This window comes from Brachypodium distachyon, chromosome 2 (genome assembly GCF_000005505.3).
Source record: "Brachypodium distachyon strain Bd21 chromosome 2, Brachypodium_distachyon_v3.0, whole genome shotgun sequence".
In the NCBI taxonomy this organism is placed as follows: Eukaryota; Viridiplantae; Streptophyta; class Magnoliopsida; order Poales; family Poaceae; genus Brachypodium; species Brachypodium distachyon.
In genome coordinates, this window is record NC_016132.3 from 20,359,394 (window position 1) to 20,370,904 (window position 11,511).

At 43.4% G+C, this 11,511-nt stretch overlaps 1 protein-coding gene across 1 annotated transcript; it reads right to left on the reverse strand.

Annotated features, from left to right (window-relative positions):
• Positions 1-5,940: 5,940 nt before the first annotated feature.
• LOC100832448 (EH domain-containing protein 1) lies at positions 5,941-8,439 on the reverse strand. Its single transcript, XM_014899539.2, has 4 exons — positions 7,409-8,439; positions 6,686-6,748; positions 6,450-6,535; positions 5,941-6,322 (listed from the first exon to the last, which is right to left on the reverse strand). The coding sequence occupies exons 1-4, from the start codon at positions 7,464-7,466 to the stop codon at positions 6,251-6,253; spliced, it is 279 nt and encodes a 92-aa protein (XP_014755025.1). The 5' UTR covers positions 7,467-8,439; the 3' UTR covers positions 5,941-6,250.
• Between the last annotated feature and the right edge of the window lie 3,072 nt (positions 8,440-11,511).

An 11,511-nucleotide genomic window follows, 5' to 3' on the forward strand; every position in this document is an offset into this window, starting at 1 on the left:
ATCTGGCCATGAAGATAAAATATGCTGATTGAGCAGTGGCAGAGGACATTGCCTTGCCAGTTTATCTAAATCTACTTGCTCAATAACTATCTGTCAATGTGTCTAAATCTATTTACCGATTTATCCACACATACTTGCCGGGTTAACTGTATTTACTTGCAAACTTAACTATGTCTACTTGCCGGTTTATCCACGCTTACCGGCTTATCCACACGTACGTGCCAGATTAATTGTTTCTACTTGGCAGGTTAATTGTGCCTATTTGTTAGGTTAACTATGCCTACTTGACAAGTTAACAATGTCTATTTGCTAGTTTGTCCATACCTACTCGCCGGGTTATTCACAAATACTCGCCAGATTAATTGTACGTAATTGCTAAGTTAATTATGCCTACTTGCCAAGTTAACTATGCCTATTTGCCATTTGTCCACGCCTACTTACTAGCTTATCCGACCTACTTGTCAGATTGATTGTGTCTAATTGTCAGGTTAATTATGCTTAATTGTCATGTTAACTATGCTACTTGTCATTTTGTCCACGTCTACTTAACCGCTTATTCACACCTAATTGCTAGGTTAATTATGTCCAAATGCCAGTTTAACTATGTCCACTTGCGAGGCAACACCTACCTGGTAGTATATTGTGTCTAATTGCCAAGTTAATTGTGCGTACTTGCCGGGTTAACTATTCGTACTTGTCATGGTCCACGCCTACTTATTAGATTATCCACAGCTACTTGCCGGTTTAATTGTGCCTAATTGACAGGTTAACTATGCTTACTTGCCAGGTTTGCTTGTCATTTTGTCTATGACTACTTACCGGTTTAGCCACATCTAATTGCCAAATTAATTGTGCTTAACTATCAGATTAATTATGTCTATTTGCCAGATTAATTGTGTCTAATTGCCTAACATGCATGCCACGATAAATATGTAGTACAACACATGCACTAAATGACAAATATAACCAAATAAGATGGCAACTACTACAAAAAACATGGTTACTATGATCAAATAAGATGGCAACTATTACCAAAAAACATGGCAACTAAGTGCTACATATCACTGGAGCCAGTAGTGCATGACATGACATTTATAATACAACTAAGGGTCGCCAGCAGCGCTTGCTTTGCAGTTGCACGAACTCCCCCGCCAGCTACGTTACGCCTTGTGCGTCCCTCCACCGTGCTTACCTACTTATGAACACCATTTGTCACTTTATCCACATCTACTTGCCAAATTAATTGTGCCTACTTGTCGAGATAACTAAGCCTACTTGCGAGATTATTGGATTATTTGTACCTGTTTGCCGGATTATCCACACTTGATTACCATATTAGTTGTGCTTACTTACCAGGTTAATTGTGCCTACTTTTCCAGATAATTAACCCTACTTGCCAGATTATTTGCGCCTACCTGTCGGATTATCTGCACTTAATTGTCAGGCTAACTATGCTTACTTGTCAAGATAAGAGAAAATTACTTAAAACCACCACATTTGAGACAACCTTCCAAGAAAACTACCTTTTTTTTAAAAAAAATTACAAATTACCACCAGTTTTCGGGACAACGACCACCCCGGCCACTTATCTCTTGGTTGAGCGCAGATTGATGCAAAATCTGACAATAGGGACCACCTTTTGAGGCCAACGTGGCGCCACGCTGGACATGGTCAAAGTCCAACCACGATAGCTGGTTCGGGCGCTCGCCGCTGCCGCGTGCTGGCCACACTGCCACCGCATCGGCAACAATAGCAGAGCAGCCGCCCATCTCATAGACGTGGGCAAGAATGGACTTCCCCACGGCCCGCACCGGCGAGCTCCCCTGATTGGAATCCCCAGTTTGCTCCAACGCATCCACGACCAGATGAAACACGCCCATGGCCAATGAAGGAAGATGCGCACATGCTACTTAGTTCCAATTCCAAACATCCTGAGGTAGTCCACCTGCAGCTCGCCGGCATCGGACACAACAACACACAGAGCACGGCCTCGTTCGCGCGCTCGCGGAGCACGACCCAGTTCCGCGCCTGGACCACATGCGCCCCATGGCCCTCGCTCGAGGTCATCTTCAACGAGCAGCAGCTCGCCGGCCGCCGCTGGAGCACGTCTACGCGAACAGGGAGCTACGAGGCACCTAAACGGTCGGGGAAAGAAACCAGAGAGAAAGGGGCTCACATATATTCTATAGGAGGAAAATGACGAGCTTCCCGAGTACGAGCCGCCGGAATTTCACCAGAGAAGCGGCGGCGGCCATAGACGAAGGAATCGATCATGCGCTCGCCGTAGTCGTATCGGGTCTGATTCCTTGCGCCAGGAGGAAGTAGACGTCAAGGCGGAGTTGATGACGGAGTTAGATTAGCTTGGAGCCCGCTGGAGCGGCGGCGCGACAGCGAGACGGCCACGGCGACGCCGAAGTACAGCTCGTCGTCGGCGGTGCTGGAGTGTCGAACAACGAGGTGGTGGCTGCTGTCGCCTTGCTGTGCTGGCGCACACGCACGGCAGCCCGAGCAACGTCCCGAAGCCCCGGCGCCTCCTTCTTCCTCTCTCCATGCCCGACGACGACGGTCGCCGCCATCTTCTCCACCGGCCATGCTGCATCTTCCCATTGCGGGGCGCGGATCCGCGTGCCTCAAAGGTGGTCCGGGTAGGTGAACTCGGGGCTGGGGAGCAGCAGGCGCGCTCGCCGGAGGAGGGCAGGAGGCGGCTTGATGGGACGAAGAAATGGGGAAGAGATGTCCAAGTTGGCGCCACGGTTTATTCGCACCAAATTGTGCTTAGTTTATCTACACTAATTGCCAGTTTATCTACACTTATTTGCCAAGTTAATTGTTCCAATTTATTCGCACCAATTGCCGGGTTAACTAACTATTTGCATGTTTATTTGTGCATATTTACCCACTTATACAGTCCACATTCAGTAAACGTTCAATTCGAGCTAGTGTAATAATTTCCAAATTGGTCAATTCTTTTAGCTAAAATTATGGGTGATTATACGCATTGTTCTCACAAAATCTCACAAAGTGAAGTAATCATTTCAAATCAAGACAAGCATTACCGGGACAGGCAAGAGGACAGCTTATTCTCCCAAAATGAAGTGAATCATTACCAATCACATCAATCCGATCCAGTTTCAAGTGACTAGAAACCCCTACTTTAAATTCCCAATGACCACAAAAATCTAAAATTAATCCAAATGCTTGTACGGACGTGTAACAAGCACTATTATGATTACAGTGATGGATAAGAACATCAATGTTGAGCAACGACACTTGCAGGCATTAAAACTACACGCGTGGAGAGACATACTGTCATGAGAATTGGTAGCATGTGAAATGAATCGAGGAGGCTGTCTGCCTGTCTCGGGCAGCTTGCCAGCGCCAACCGCAGCGACGCCGAGCACGTCCCCCGGTACGCCTCGTCCGACGCGGAAAGTGGCGGGAGCAGAGCAAGAGAAGCCACGCGGGGCCAACACCTCCTCTCCCTGCTCCTCCTCAACGTTGCTGCCAGGAGGCTGCTGCTGCTTCTGAAGCCACGAGGAGACAGCAGCAGGTCCAGCCGCCGCGGCCGGCACGCGCCTCCAGCAGCAGCCCTGCGCCTCCCGCCATCCGCCTCCCTGCGCCGCCCGCTGCCGTGCCACCACACCGCTGCTGCCTACGTCCGCGACAGGGCGCCGGGCACCTGAGTCCGCGCCGTAAAGGGACAGGGAGCGAGAGAAGATCGGGGCAGGGGATCGAGGGAGGGGGATGAAACCGGCAGAGATTCCATTCTGGGGAGGGACTAGGTGGGGCACGCGCCCCGCTTACAATGTCCGTTTATTTATACATGCCTTTCTTTTGACAAGATATTTAGACACGTGAGGACACGTCCAATGATGGTTGATACCATTTTTTTTACGAAGTAATACGTTTTTTGTTGTTCTGTATCTTTTTTTTTCTTTAATGGACTCACATGTGATATTTTCTATTTTCATGGTATCCGTATAGCAGTGGTTACTTGTACAATTAGTGTTTACTTGTGATACTCATCCTTCTTCTTCACAATGGCTAATATTTTCTTGGTAGCTGGCATGATGCATGCAAACTGATTACGTTTTGTCGGTACACGATATGCATGACGCTTTCTTTTTTGGGCTGCATTATCTGTGTTCTGACTAGTCCTAGCATATGTGCCCTCAGGAATCTGTCGTTACTTCATTAATTATTGGGGAGATAGGTATTGACAGTTCCTAACAAATGAAAACTAGCACTATTTGAAAAAGGAGGTAAAAACACAGCATCGATATCTTCTTAGCAGCTGGGAGATCTAGCATTAGCATGTGCTGTGTTAATTTATTGTCTAATGGCCATAGGCTCAGGCTGGTGCAGACGTTGCTAGTGGCCATTGGGCCATGAACGCTTCAAAGATAAGTAACAGAGAGGACTGCTCCTCCTCCCTGATAGAGTATTCCACACGTCCAAGTTAACAAAGCTGAGGACCTGCATGTCTTCTTGTTTCGCAGAGCATAAATTCCCTTGCTATTGGCTGATGCTTTACCGATCCCATTCACACCGTGTGAGACTCCGTTTCACACCCAGAGCACTCAATTACTCCTGCAAAAAAGAACAAGAAGAAGAAGAAACTGATACATCATGCATCAACAAGTGGGGAGTGGGACTCCCAAGTCCCAAGCACATAAGCTCAAAAAAAAAAAGTTCCAAGCACACCTAAAATGTTATTTCACCTAAATATTTAAGGAGGGTGTACCTCTTAAATAATAATGTGGCATCTACAGAAATACTCTTTTTTTTCAAAGATCCATACTTTTTTTCTCGAGGGGGAAAGATCCATACTGGTACTTGGTAATTAACAAATGAACAACTAGCTAGTATTACATGGAACAGAACATATATACATGCCAACCATATTAGATTTTAGGTGCAAAAGAACATCACGATGGCTCACAAACAACAATCTTATTTTTAGGATTGAGCATCGTGGGGACATAGTACAACTAGTCAAGAGCCCGTGCGTTGTTACGAAAAATAAAATATGAATACAAAAGATAAAATCAATCTCATAAAAGCAAGACCTAGTCTTCTTCTTTCTTTTCTCGCTTGCAATCCTATTCGGTTTGACATGTCATGTTTATCTTCCAACACTCACAATACATTTCATGTTTATCTTATAACTAATTATAACAGGCACCTAAAATACATTGTATGTTCGATCAGATATCTCAGCTCTAAATGCAAAAAAATTGGTCCTACTTTTTAGTGGAGAAAAAAAAAGCTTCACATCGCTTCAACTTGTACCAAATACCTGTGCATTTCCAACTTAATTCAACACGCAACAAAAGAACTTCGTACTTCATGTTGTTAAGAACAAGCATAAGCTATTATGAATGCACATAAACATTTATCCACAACTGATCCTCCCTTCCTTTTATGCAACCAACACATTATGTATAGCCACTTGTTCCCCGCTACCTCTTCCCAAGCAACGGTACAAGAAAATAAAATGATACACTCGATGCTCGATGGAGCACTAAACATTTGATGATCATCTCCGCTCGATATGCCCTGCCACTTCATTTCTCCTTTCTTTTTCCTCACACATCGGCTTCTCCACACGTCCGAATCCACGACACTCCCTCGCCACGGAATACAAATTGTCATCACAACACATTTTTTTTTTCATTTTGGACTACAATCTTTTGTGTATGTCACGATGGTTGGATTCTTAAGTAATATGATGACGTGGAGGCCGAGGGATTCTCTCCTTTTCGAAAAAACACTGGATTTTGAGTGCATGATGGTCTCATTAATGAAATGCTTACAGACTTTTGAGACAATTTGATAGCAGAAGAAATGAACTGAATACTAAATATTTGTGATCATATCTAGCTAACCTTTGAAACATCTGGATTTTGAGTGCATTTTCTGAACATCGCACAATCAGCCTTTCTAATTCAAAGTTTTTCATTTGGTACATGGAACACTATTACTAAAATGTAACAACAATTATCAAAATCTCACATAATAGGATAGCTTCACAAAATAATTCATGTTATAAATATGATAAAGCTGGACATAGCACTCTAGTGTTATTGGTCCGTATATGAAGGCCGCATGCTACCCCATTAGTGAGTACAATAAGCCATCCTTGCATATCTTACCATTGAAATGGATGGTGTGCCTAACATTGAAACTCAGGTATTCTGTATTAGATAAAGCCGAAAACCTGGGTAGCTCGTTTTCAACAGGTGCTTAATCAAAGTTGTTTCCCTGTATAATATTGACCAAAGAGCATAACCATTGGTTTTGCACCGAAGTTGCTGTTTGTCTGGAAAATGGAAGAATTAACAGAATGCCATATAAGTACTGACACAAGAACACGAGCAGGATGAAAGAATATGTAATTGAGAACATTGTCATACGGAAGTTAAAAGGAAACTGAGGTGTGAATTTACCAGTGATGGGGAAGCAAAATTGGTAAACGGGTATGCAACCTGTAAAGTCTTCAGTTTCTTCACGTATAGTCTTCTTAAGCAATCAACTACAGAAGTGACAGCAGTCAGATGGGTTTGCATCTGCAAACCACGAAGCAAAGGTACAGGAGTTCAGCTTCATACCCAAAAGAGCAAAACTATATGCTTGCTAATGAAAAAATTACTGAAAATGAAAAGCTCGCACATAAGTCTAGTACCTTCTATGCTGATTTTGAGCTGAACCAATTTGTTTGCAAAAGGTGATTGGACCTGAGGGATGTCTGAATACAACAGAAATTATTAGCAACACACTAATTAACATGATTAATCAGGAGGGCCGGGGGTTTATGTATATTACCATGAGATTTGCACGCCAGCATCCAAGAAAAGAACAAAAGATGAATTGGATGTATAGTTCAAATCCAGATCCTAGAAGAAAAGATAACAAAAGATAACAACTGACTGAAGATTTCTTCCTAGCTCCTAGAACTGTTTATTTAAGATTCTGAAAGGCATATTAGTGATTCTCTGTTTAATTTTTTAGATTTTCATCCAATAAACTAAAAGGTTAAATACTAATTGGTAATTACAATAAGCTCATTAAGGCATGTAACCTGCAAGAACAACGGCATTTTTTTACATCATAATCATCTGCGATAAAACAGTACAATAAGAATAACTGATTGACGAGTTCATATTGAAAAAAACACATTCAGAGAGAAAGAAAACTGTAAAGACAAGATCATCTTTAGGCTTCAGAGAGAAAGAAAGACAAGATCATCTGCAGGTTTCTTTAGCTGTGTAATTTGTACAAAAAGAAAATTGTAAAGCGACGAGCCATATAAATGTATCAAGAGATTGACAAATTTATCTCTCATTTGATATTGGTTTGCTTGATTTTCTCTTTGGAGAAGCATAAGAGCAAGATTGTTTACACAAACCTGAATTTCTGAACTTGAGTGAATGCTCCATCGAAAATATACACCAAGTCACAATCATTCTCTAGGAAAAAAGAGCTGAGAAATCCATGTGAAGCTAGGTGCACAGTTGCTCATGCCAATTGGAGTAGACTTAATTTTAAGAAACCTGCATTCAAGACAATAGTAGTGAGATTTAGTGAGAAGGCAGAGATGAAAAATCTCACCAGCCAACTTCACAGGAAAAATGAGCTCATGTAGGCGGATGGACTGCTTATTGCTGCTGTGGAAAAGCTCTCATCTGATGACTGGCTGTGCGGCCTTTCAAGTCCGTCGTCGGTGGCGGTCGGATGGCAGCCTTATCCAAAGTAGCATTAAGCACCATTATATTGTACGACGATAAAATCAACAATATCATGACACAAAATACAATAGTAACATGAGTTTTTGCCTCTAGCTCTTGCTACAAATTAGCATCGATGAATCCTAGGAGGGGGCTTGAGCGAAAGGGAACCTCTTCGGCCGCAACCTGCAGCCGCCGCTTGTTCCAGCCACCATCGATGAACTTGACGGAACTGGATGTCGCTAACGATGGAATCGATGCTGAGAGCCGCTTACCTGGCGACGTTGGAAGCAGCACGTGCACGGTGACGGGTGGCGGCGGCTAGATCCTGCTTCTCCTGGAGGGGGAGGGGGAGGGGGAGGGGGTGCACTGGAGGAAGAGGCAGGCGGCGGCGGCGCATCATCGCAAGGAAGGCAAAAGGGAGGGAGGGAGTCGGCAGCGCCGGCGCGTCCTCGCGAGGGAGGCGGAGGGACGAATGGGTCAGTAGCACGGATGAGGAGGAGAGGGCGTTGCAGGGAAGTCTGCGACGCTGGAAGGGAGCGGTGGTGGGAGGGAGGACGATGCGGATCGTGAGGAAGGGGATGGAGGCGTCGTCCGGATGGGATCGATGCGGATGGAAAGGAAGGTGGAGCTAACCGCGGGATTCTGCGCATGCGTGAAGGTGGGAGGAGGCTGGTGGGAACCAGTTTTTTCGACGATGCTTTTTTCCTCGGGGGTGGGACGACGTACGAGAAATAGCAAAGATACGCAACGATCTCCTAAAAAAAGATGAAATCGTATCAGAGAAATAAACAGTCAGTCACGGTGTTGATAAGGTAAGTAAGGAACAAACTGTTTGTAGTGTTTCACACGTATGGTTATGGTGTAATATCCCAATCTTATTCCATCTGCCATGAAAACGTTTTTTGTGTAAGATAAGTTTGGCACACAGATCGTTCAAGAACCTAAACCGTTTTATTGATCAAAGTAAGCATCAAAATCGTTAGTTTTATTGAAAGTAAGCATCTGGACATCGATATTCCTAGATCCCACCACACGTGCACCTTACCCGCAAGCGACTGGAGCCTGACAGTGACATAAACTTATTTATGAGCGAGAGAGTATAGTGACTTGGCTAAGACGAGAAACATCATGAATCAGTGGCAACCAACTTGTCTACTTTTCAGAGATCTCCTAAAATTACTCCTTTTTGGCAAAAAAAAAAGAAAAATCACCTGAAGCTCATTGATCTTTGCCTACTTCGCTCAAGTGTCATGCAAATATCTTCTGTTTTAGGTACGTCCATATCATTGTACTGTGCATGGTCGACCAAAATTGGTCACTTTATTGCAAATATCCCAGCATGAACACACAAATATCCCCAGTGTATCTATCAGACGGGGAGAAGAGTGAACCCTTCATCACCTCGATCGGCATCCATTTCCATTGATCAGGACTTTCTTTTAAAGACGCAGGCATTCAGCTTACCGATCCTTCTGTAATTCAGAGTAAAACTTATCCATCAGAGAGAGCAGTCCCTTTATTTTATTCCTGCAGATAGAGGAGAATAAAGATGCGGCATACCCATACATCCGATATATGCAGGCAACATCCACGCGCCTATAAATACCGACCCCTGCATCCTCAAAGACCTCATCCCCTCCTCAAGCGATCAGCTAGCACTTGGCTTCAACACAGCTAGAACACACCAATTACAACACGGGAGAGGAGAAGCAAGAAGGTGAATCTATCAAGCAATGGAGTACGACTACCAGTACAGCAGCAGCAGCAGCCTCGCCAAGGAGAAGAGGCCTCCGGCCAAGAGGGGCCAGGTCAAGCTGCAGATAGCGAGGGCGCTGAGCAACCTCGTGGCGCCGAGCAGCGGCGCCGCCGACTCGAAGCAAACAAATCTCAGCAGCTTCAGAAGGGAAACAAGCTACAACTGAACTCATCGATCGTGTCTTTAGATGGTGTGTGTGTGTGGAACAAGTTAAAGTGATGTTTACTACTAGCTGTTTGTTTCTCTTTTGAGGATTTTAGCAAGATGCATGGCTTTTCGGTCCATATAAGCACCTGCTTGATCCACTATGTTGTAACTTGGCCGGAGTGGGAATTTGGAAGCTTTGTACTATACGTATCAATTTCAGAAAGGGAACGAAGTTCCATATGATATCTTACTGTTTGTTCATGCATCCAAGACTTCTCGATTAGGGTGTGCTTGAGTGTTGGTTCATATTTCAGTTACCCCTATTAGGTTGTTGGATAAAGAAAAGGGCAAATATCATGTTAAAAATACTCCATTTCTGGTGGTTTAAATATTCTCGGTTCATGTAATAAATCAGTTCGATAAATTTCCAACAAAAAAGTTTTTTTAAGGGGAGAAACGTCCTGGTCTCTGCATCAATCGATACAAACAGCTAAATAAATGAAGATATTTCTTAACCCATATCATGTATTCAAAGTTATCAAGCTCTTTTCTCTTTGTTGGGATAAACGAAAAAGGAAACCCAAGGATGAAAACCAAAAGAGAAAACGGCCAAGTTGTTCCGACAGATTTCTATTTTTCCATTTCCTCTGATGCAAGTATAAAACTGTTTTCTAGAAAAATGTAAATCATTTTCTTCTAAGATGTAGTACTACTGTTTCATAACTAACTCCACACTTACAATGTTAAACTAACGCTTAAACCACGAAGCCTTTGAGTTGTTGTGTTGGTCGAAGGGGATATATTCACATTGCAGAGATCAAAGCTCTCAAGTGTGCAAGTCAGAATCTTTTCAGTGGAAAGAAAAAGGTGCATCTTTCTAGGACTTATTTTTGTCACACTGCTATCAGATCGATCCATTCCATTTTGCAAAGCGCGAATATCCAACTACGCTTTTGTCTCACAATTTGACAAGGAAGGAAGCGACCACAGTACGATAATATCTTGCTACAATGTGGAGTGCAGAGCGTGACACATGGTCATGGAGGCTGATATTTCGGATGTACAACAAATATCAAGGGAATTTACTTTTTACATAATGTTGCATGTTCAACACCTGCCGACGTGGGTATCTCTGCTACGCACCATCGTGCAGTACTCCATATCTCTTTTCCAACAAAACGAGGATGCAGAGGTGTGCGATCGTTGTTCCACCCATTAAATAATGATACCATGTTACTCGTAAAATAAATAAATGATACCATGTTTATACAAGCGCAGCTGCGTTTAGTAGAAATATACTAACTCCGATTCATAATTAGTGTTGGAAATTTAGTACAGAGTTACAATTTTGTACTAAATGCCCGACATATATATTATGGATCGGAGGAAGTAATGATTTATCTGCAATCTCCGCCATTTTACAGGGTCCGGGCTTGACTACTTCGTTGCCTTCCCGCGCGCGAAACGAATGGGCGCTGTGTCATGGGTCAGTTTTGGGGCGGGGGGCAGAGAGAGACCAGAAGAATGTTTCATTTGGATCGACGAGCCATTTCGCAAGATGCAGACATATTATTGTGTGTAGTTGGTACGGACTTAGAGTAAAAGTGTGTAAGTGACGCCGTGTTCTCATATGAACCACCTGTGTTTAATTTCAGTAAATTTATTAGGAGTGTTACACACTATAAATATCTAAAATATGTCAAAAAAATTGTTAGGGTCAAAAAATCTGCCATGAAAATTTTCTTAGGACAACAATCAAACTGTCAAGAAAGATTTTTTTATTAGGACACACGTCTTCGGTGTATATAATAATAAAAGAAAGCATTCGATCACAAATTACATGATTTTCATCAACACTTGGTAGACCGTGCCAGAATT

Coding starts and splice junctions, on each gene's coding strand:
- LOC100832448 (XM_014899539.2), bottom strand. CDS start 7,466: ATGATTGTGACTTGGTGTATATTTTCGATGGAGCATTCACTCAAGTTC. Junction 6,749..7,408: donor ACTCAAGTTCAGAAATTCAG/GTTTGTGTAAAC, acceptor TGTTGTATTCAG/ACATCCCTCAGGTCCAATCA. Junction 6,536..6,685: donor GCTCAAAATCAGCATAGAAG/GTACTAGACTTA, acceptor TCACTTCTGTAG/TTGATTGCTTAAGAAGACTA.